General features: G+C 45.4%; 1 protein-coding gene across 3 annotated transcripts; it reads right to left on the reverse strand.

Annotated features, from left to right (window-relative positions):
* Positions 1-457: 457 nt before the first annotated feature.
* Positions 458-8,105, reverse strand: LOC136199071 (cilia- and flagella-associated protein 61-like). Of its 3 annotated transcripts, none has more exons than XM_065989175.1 (41): positions 7,973-8,105; positions 7,769-7,919; positions 7,573-7,717; positions 7,388-7,511; positions 7,268-7,335; positions 7,157-7,221; positions 6,962-7,103; positions 4,992-5,046; positions 4,912-4,943; positions 4,825-4,858; positions 4,752-4,774; positions 4,651-4,702; positions 4,534-4,594; positions 4,450-4,482; positions 4,309-4,403; positions 4,220-4,259; positions 4,102-4,170; positions 3,984-4,054; positions 3,841-3,930; positions 3,744-3,789; positions 3,615-3,692; positions 3,351-3,560; positions 3,213-3,262; positions 3,082-3,157; positions 2,979-3,029; positions 2,849-2,925; positions 2,719-2,796; positions 2,580-2,666; positions 2,344-2,528; positions 2,120-2,293; positions 1,970-2,073; positions 1,865-1,913; positions 1,681-1,810; positions 1,593-1,632; positions 1,410-1,539; positions 1,299-1,357; positions 1,147-1,245; positions 992-1,095; positions 837-927; positions 728-787; positions 458-674 (listed from the first exon to the last, which is right to left on the reverse strand). In XM_065989175.1, exons 1-41 carry the CDS (start codon positions 8,095-8,097, stop codon positions 534-536), a joined length of 3,594 nt encoding a protein of 1,197 aa, XP_065845247.1. In that variant the 5' UTR covers positions 8,098-8,105; the 3' UTR covers positions 458-533. The 3 variants fall into 3 exon arrangements, with proteins under 3 accessions (XP_065845247.1, XP_065845248.1, XP_065845246.1); XM_065989176.1 differs by having other exon boundaries at positions 4,309-4,400; positions 4,651-4,705; XM_065989174.1 differs by having other exon boundaries at positions 4,651-4,705.
* Positions 8,106-8,111: the final 6 nt, after the last annotated feature.

Below are 8,111 nucleotides of genomic sequence, written 5' to 3' on the forward strand. Positions count from 1 at the left end.
GCTACAACGGCTACAACGGCTACAAAGGCTACAACGACTACAAAGGCTACAACTGCTACAAAGGCTACAACTGCTACAAAGGCTACAACTGCTACAAAGGCTACAACTGCTACAAAGGCTACAACTGCTACAAAGGCTACAACGACTACAAAGGCTACAACTGCTACAAAGGCTACAACGATTACAAAGGCTACAACTGCTACAAAGGCTACAACTGCTACAAAGGCTACAATTGCTACAAAGGCTACAACGACTTGACGATTTCGCATGGTGCAGGGCGATTTATTCCTCGTTTTCCAGCCAAATGGCCGAAGCCCTAGTGGGCGCTAAAGTTTGAACACATGCCCTGCATTCCAAGGAGTCCCACTCCTGGATCGACTGCGAAAAGAACGAGAGCTCAGTTTTTTCGAACACGTTTCGTTATTTCGTTGCTCTAGTGGGATCGTTCTGATCCGCCTCAATTCGCACAGTAATTGAATTAGACAATTTCTATAGTACGACTGACTGAACTAGTAGAAAATGTCATGCACTAGCTAGATCATCTGCTGCCTCGCGTACATCGACAGATGGTACCGGTTATAGGAGAGAAAGCTAAAGATGCGCTTATCTATCATTGCCTTGACGGATGACGAGCCGTAGTTGCGCGTCAACGCGTCTTCATCCAATGGAGCGAGCTAGGTAGGAGTAAGATGGGGGAGGAGACACGTGCACGGCATGTGTTGATTACCTCCTTGTCGACTTTCAAAAGATTTCGCACGTGCTCTTCAAGGGAAGGCGTATCAGGGTCCTTGGAGAAGAATAAAAAATAATTCTAGAGACTTGACCTTGTTTCTTACCGTCCTTGTTGCAGCAATTTCTCGCAGTTCGCTTTGAAAGTCTCTAAAGCGATCGTGGAAGACAGCCAAGACCCATGGCTCGCGAAAAAAGCTACCAAAGAGCAGAACGTGCATGCCAGCATATGCATGGCCTTTTTTTATATATTATGACTCACCTGTAAAAATCCTTTATTAGACCTTCTTCGTAGCGGTCTACCATTCTGTTGAGATATTTCTCGTTTAGATTGTATAAGCAAATAAGATTGCTTGCGTCCAAATCCTGTGATCACTGTACTACTGTTGTTTTATTAACTGCGTGACGTTTTCCTACCTGTTTTGTGAGACACGTGATTTCGTGAACCCTGTTAAATTTATCAATTTTGATTTGAAAATATCCGCTGTCCGAGTTCTCGGTCACGAGCACATTCTCCTAAGGGAAACCGGCACTAAAAATTAAAGGCACTGGCTACTACGTATACAAACCCCCGGAGGTTTCGTTTCTGACACTGCTGGAGGCCGAATGTGCAGATAAAAGTAGTCTCCTATAGTAGGGAGATTTACGAGGGAGACATCGTATTTACATTTTTCAAAAACCTGGCAATCGTGCTCCAGTAATCTTGGGCTGAGAAAATGAGGGTATTAGAGGAGGCCTCTGACTCGCAGCATCGTTTTGGACAGAAGGCTCAGAAACAGGGTCATAATCGCGAAGAACAGACGACGCCAACTAGGGAATACATCGTATGCATATCCTACACTATTTCGACTCAAAATATTTACTCTTTTTCCGACTTCTCGCGAATTGAAATGCCCAAAACTCCTACGAGAATAATTTTGAACGTTTCATTTATTAAATTAAATTCAATACCATTCGTCCGCGTGATAACGTCGCGCGAATTTTGTCAGCGATCCGGCACCGCGAATCGACGCGTCGTTCGTCCGAAAATCGGCGTCCACAACGAGTCGGCCGTCGAAAACGAGACAGCAGTCGTTAATGGCTTAAAGTTTAGTAACTATTTATAGGAACTTGCACATGAATCAAGGAAGGAGACCTCTAAATACGTCGTAGTCAATTCCTCGACGGTCAAATGCAAAAAATGCCTGCAATGCAATAGTTTATTCTAACTTCTCTATTGACTTTTTTTAGATTTGATTGCCTTGCAGTGGAGTTCAAGTTTGCCGTCGGTTCCCTGAGTGAAGTGGGCGACATCATCCGTTTCGTTCCACGAAGTAAATAGGAAATTTTCGCGAACAGAAACTCCTACGACTACACATTGAAAAACGAAGCGCTTGCACGATTTTCTAACCGCGTTCTCGTAGCTCCTTCTCCACCAGTTCGGCCACAGTTGCGTTACCGAAGCACGCGGACGCCTCTAGCGGCGGCTTTACGAATTCTATCTGTTCGCCTTTCAATCCAAGGCTAAGGAGCCCCTCGACTGTGCTGTAGGCGGAGAGGGAGTTCCCATAGACAATAGCATGGTCTAACACAACTTTTCCTTATCTAAAAAGTCTATTTTTTCGCTCCTATTACCTTCAGTGTCAAGGCAGGCTTTCTTGATAAATGTCGTGGCGTCTCGGCAGTCTTTCTCGTCGTTTAGTGCAAAAATGCTTTTAGGTTTAGGAGTTACGCTCGTTTGATATTGAACGCCAGTACACAAGATAAGGAGATCGTATGGAAGCTCGGCTCCGCTGCTCACTATCGCCATTTTTCGCTCCCTTATCGTTAGCCAATCAACAGCGGGACGAGATACTTTGACAGAGGCCTACCTGTCTATCGCAACAATTTTTCCTCGTACTACGTTTACCCACGTCGCTAGGGAAGCCTGTGCTAGTTCCGAAGAACTGAAGCAGTGACTGAATATTGGACTTAGTGCTAATAAACTAACGGTGCTCCAAGCAAACTTACCTTGTTGGAAGCATTGTCTGCTCTTTGGGAAGACCGTTTGGGGACACGAGAATAAGATTGTTGAAACGAAGATGAGGACTAAATTAAAAAATGCGTAATTTCTGACGTCAGTTCACCAGGTGTTTCATACCTGAAGCAGAGAGACTCTAGAAAGGAAAGACCAACGTCGGACGCGCCCACGACTACAATTCTAGCATTGATCGTGATCTAAAAAAACCATAGAGTTGCTTACAAAAACTCGGAATTGTATGGGTGCAAACCTTAGGCTCAAGAGTCAGCTTTCGATTCAAGTGATACAAAGCAAAGGGGTCCTAGAAACGAGCCCATTTTATAGAACATTCTGCAAGTCTTACACTTTTCTACCATTTTTTTCAATATCCTCTCAGACGGCGCATTCTCGCCTAATCGATCCAAAGGATAGACTATCTGTCGACGCCCTCTACAAAAATCAGTACAGTACTACAAGCATCAAAACCATTTTCCCATATCAATACCTGACTGGAATCAAGTCATTTATACACGTGGCAAGGCTATAGGTCTTGATCTATACAGATACTAGGTAATGCAGCAACTTTATACAGGGTTTGTCATGTCCATAAGAACCGACAACCCTCCAAACAAGCTGGCCCTACCTCCGCCGACTCGCTACTGCTCGGATAAATAGGATAGTACATGCAAGATTTTCGCGACAGACGAAGAAGCTCTTTGAGCACGTGCTTCGTGTAGTGACCAAACACGGGATTCAAGACGAAGTGATGAAGACGCGCGTGCTCTTCACGCCGATGATGGGCGTAATAGACGAATCCTTCCACGTTGTAATGCGAGCGAATGTACTCTATGTTCTAAAAACGACGGTGTTTGTAAGCGATTCGCGGAGATCGCGTTATTTTCCTTACCCTCTCTTGTCTGACGACAAAGACGCCTATAATCTGCGTTTGGCATTCGGCAACAAAGACAGAAAGAGGCGTGCTTCCCTGGGACTTAGGTTTGACTAAGAATACGGCACGCGTCTATCTTCCATATACCTCGTCTTGGGGATCTCGTCCGGCTTTGTTATATTGATCGACATCGCTAGGATAAGACATTTAAGTGGTTGCTATGCTTTTTTTTGAAAATTCTGACTTCAGAATTCCTTCTGAATTGTCTATTCCCTTTATGGTGGACTCAATTCCTTCTCGATCGGACGGCGTACATTGTCGTACTATTACGTCGCTAAGAGGAAACGCTATCTAGTCTAAAATTTACCTATGTATCTTCTTTTTTACTCTAATAAGCTGCAGCGATGAGCAATGTAGAGCTCTTGATGCAGAGTCGAAGTCGGCTTTGGAGTGACTCTCTGATGTATGAGGATATAGGCTTAGAAGCGAGGCATTGGGAACGTACGGTGAAATTTTGTAGGAGAGGATATTCTGGCGTTGTGTGGGGTTGCGTGATAATACAGAAGTCTTTGTCCTGGAAAGATCTCCAAAAAATAATCAACCCATTTATATAGAAATCGTACCGGAAAGAGGTCAAAGGCCGCCGGTAATAGATCCACAGATCTAGAAAGGCAAAGCTAGACAAATAAACGAAGTCTTTGTATCTCTTTACCTCATCTCATAGCGTTCGTCGATGCAAAACAATTGGACGCAAAAGGCGTTCTCTGTGCCTTTGTATATTGGTATTTGGATAGTTTTCTTTGGCTTCTAAACAGTCAATTGAATCGATACGTGAGATATTTCGTCATCTCACCTGAGGCTCGACGGAGCGCTCTCTGACAGAACTCTATTAAAATTTTTCATAGAGTTGCTAAACTTATTGTGTTAAAATCTTTACTTTGACGTTTGCCCCCGTAGTTGCTACGCTAACTCCGCTGGCGGTAGCCAGTGAATTTTGGCTAATTAATGAAACTAAGCTTTCAATGTCGTCGGATTCAGATTGATGGAATGTCACCTTATGACAGATAGACGCGTTCTAGTTGTATCTGCAAGACTCAGCTGGCTTTCTACTAATCAACGTGACTAACACTCTTTTTCCACGATTACAAATCTCACCAATTAACGAACGACTTTGACCGCTTCAAAAAAGACACTATTACGTCAATTAATTCGAAAATTAGCTTGATACCTTGAAAGAGCACTGGCTGGACGGCTAACGCAATCTGTCAATACTATCATAGCAAACTCACTGTAAAAGTAAATGCAACGACTGTACCTTGCTTTGCGCCCGTGGCTACAGACGCTGGCCTTAAAAATCAAATCAAAATCCATACAGGAGCACTTGAATGTCCTAACCTGCTCTCCTGTTCCGTCTCCGACAAAAGAGACGTAAGTGAAGACTTACTTGATTCTATAAAACTACGCTTAGAAGCATGGAAAGTGGACAGGGTCTACTTTTATATAGACATCTCAATCTAGGTTCGTATGTATATCAATTATTCTGTTATGAACCGGGGCTCTCTTTCAGGTAAAAAGAGATACTGAACGTTAATGCTTTTTAGTGAAACTCATTGTGCACGTTTTTCTAGCAGCTAAAATTTTTCCGCTCAAAGTATTCGTCCGGCTCCTGTCCATGCGCCTGAACCGCAAGCGTCGCTTGCGCGCAACGAATTGGAGACATTTGCCTCCCAAAAGTGGGCGTTCCCGCCTACGCTATATTATGCGCGAGTGGCGTTCGTTGCGCCTGAACCGCAAGCGCCGCTCGCGCGCAACGAATTGGAGACACTTACCCCTCGAAAGTGGGCGTTCCCGCCAACATTACAAAGTACTTTTTATGCGAGAGTGGCGTTCCTTGCGCCTGAACCGCAAGCGCCGCTCGCGCGCAACGAAAGGGAGAGACTTGCCCTTCAAAAGTAGGCGTTCCCCCCAACGCTACAGAGTACTTTTTATGCGCGAGTGGCGTTCCTTGCGCCTGAATCGCAAGCGCCGCTCGCGCGCAACGAATTGAAGACACTTGTCACTCGCCTCAAAACCGTTTTGCCCGTTCTCTCGCCTCAAAACCGTTTTGCCCGTTCTCTCGCCTCAAAACTGTTTCGCCCGTTTTCGCGCATCAAAACTGTTTCGCCCGTTCTCTCGCCTCAAAACTGTTTCGCCCGTTCTCTCGCCCCAAAACTACTGTATTGCAATCGTTTTCGCGCATCAAAACTGTTTTGCCCGTTCTCTCGCCTCAAAACTGTGTAGCCCGTTATCTCGAATCAAAACTGTTTCGCCCGTTCTCTCGCTTCAAAACTGTTTTGCCCGTTCTCTCGCCCCCAAACTACTGTATCGCAATCGTTTTCGCGCATCAAAACTGTGTAGCCCGTTATCTCGCCTCAAAACTGTTTCGCCCGTTCTCTCGCCTCAAAACTGTTTCGCCCGTTCTCTCGCCCCAAAACTACTGTATTGCAATCGTTTTCGCGCATCAAAACTGTTTTGCCCGTTCTCTCGCCTCAAAACTGTTTTGCCCGCGTTCTCTCGCCCCAAAACTATTGCGATCGTTTTCGCGCCTCAAAACTGTTTTGCCCGTTATCTCGCCTCAAAACTGTGTAGCCCGTTCTCTCGCCTCCGTTCTCTCGCCTCAAAACTGTTTCGCCTGTTCTCTCGCCTCAAAACTGTTTTGCCCGTTCTCTCGCCTCAAAACTGTTTCGCCCGTTCTGCTCCATCTGATAAGTACTGGTAAACGCTGGGTATTTATACTCATACGCGACTGGGACCGAGCGACTGCAACTATTCACAACCAAAAAGAGCTTCGTTTAAGCCGAAACATCTGCCAATCGGCCGCAAATGCAATTCTGACCAAAACAACGAACGAAATTTTGTTGAAAATCAATTCAAACGCGAAAAAATAACAAAGAATGTGTGCTACGTGCGTCGGGCACGCCCTGTCACGCGATATTGACGTCGCGTTGCTACGAAATGCCCTAATACGCGAAGTAGACGCGATGAATCGGTCGCAAAATGCATTGTGGGTCTATTCTAAAGATATTGAGTCGCTATTTGGACGCCAAAAGCGAACGCAAACGGAGTAACGGCAGTACGCTTGGTCAGCAAAATCAAGGTGCTACATAACGAGCAAGCCAAACGTGCGTTACGCGTGATGCGCAAACAATCCGACGTAGCTAAGACTATTCGACCCTTTTCTCGTCAAATTAGACGCGTAAGGCGTTTCTCCCGCTCTCAATCTAACGTGAGTTCGAGTTTGAGACGCCTAATGCCTTTCTAAACCCGTTTTCTATTATTCCCACAGCTTGGGGTGACGAAAACTAAGGGTTCTCGTAGATCCGTACCTGTAGCTGTTCTCTCTTCCCACGTGTCCGCTTCGTTCACTTTCCTCAAGCCGTGAAAGGGCCCCAATTCAAAGCAGGACGCAAGCAAGTCGACGTTGACTTCAGCACTAAGACTCATAAAAGCGATGGCTGTTCCTTCAACCTTAATTTTTAAAAAATCGTCTAGAAGATGTCCATTAGAAGTTTTCGTATTACTTCTGCTACAATTGCTTTGTGGTAGTCGTCCTGAGCTTCGATTAATTCAGCCAAGAAATAATCACCTAATTAAAAAATTATTTAAAAAAACTTAAAAATATTTAATCAAACCGTAGGTTGACGACAAAACGTCATTTTGTTTGTTAAATATTGGAGTCAAATCGTCGTGATCTTCCACTCTGAGAATATAATTCAAATATAACTTCCGCTTAAATATTTGTTACGCCGTACCTGGCCGGTCTAATGTGAAGCACTGGGCAATACGAATGCCTATTGGCCAGTCGAATTTCATACGAAACCGACTCAGGAGTTTCGGTTACGAGTGGGAAAAGTTCGTTGAGAGCGAGAGAAGCATCTTTTTGAACGGGACCCCGTGAACGTTTAGGAAGGTTTCGAGTCGTAAAGGGACGACTTACTGGGGAGAATGTCTTTTGGGGGTGTAAAGACTACGTAGTGTGCAGTGGGAACGGCGTTGAAGACCGCGTGGAGAATTTCGCGTGTTATTCCTTCCGTATAGCCCGCTCGAGCGACGAGAACGTGGCAGAAGAGAGTGTTGATGGGCTGCCGAAGAAAGGATCCCCTATGTGGTGTCATTTATGGGCCAGAACTTACCTTGCAATGGGATATCGAAGGTTTTTCTCGCGCCCACGACTCCCACGCGGTCGGATCGACGCTTTTTACGTTCGGATAATCGTAGAATGACGCGTGGCCGACGATTTCGCCGAGATCGTTCGAGACTGTCACGGAGAAAACCGCCTTTTCTCTAAAATCAGTTACCATAGAAACAAGAGGGAGCTCTTCGTCGTTTTGACTTGCATCGTTCCGATGATGTTGAAGCGGCCAAAAAGAGATCGCGTCTCGTCTGTTGTGATAGCTTCGATGCCTTTAGCGTCTGCGATTTCCGCACGACGCACGTAGATGACCTCTGTGTCTTCGGCCATAGTGACGTTGCTAG

The sequence above is a fragment of the Oscarella lobularis genome, chromosome 20 (genome assembly GCF_947507565.1).
Source record: "Oscarella lobularis chromosome 20, ooOscLobu1.1, whole genome shotgun sequence".
Classification (NCBI taxonomy): Eukaryota; Metazoa; Porifera; class Homoscleromorpha; order Homosclerophorida; family Oscarellidae; genus Oscarella; species Oscarella lobularis.

Bases quoted from the DNA above. Each gene is read 5' to 3' on its own strand.
- LOC136199071 (XM_065989174.1), bottom strand. From the start codon at position 8,097: ATGGCCGAAGACACAGAGGTCATCTACGTGCGTCGTGCGGAAATCGCA. The intron at 3,790-3,840 runs GTCAGAATTTTC...GTCTTATCCTAG, and splicing joins AATTCAGAAGGAATTCTGAA to CGATGTCGATCAATATAACA. The intron at 3,263-3,350 runs GTAGGGCCAGCT...GTATCTGTATAG, and splicing joins GCAGTAGCGAGTCGGCGGAG to ATCAAGACCTATAGCCTTGC.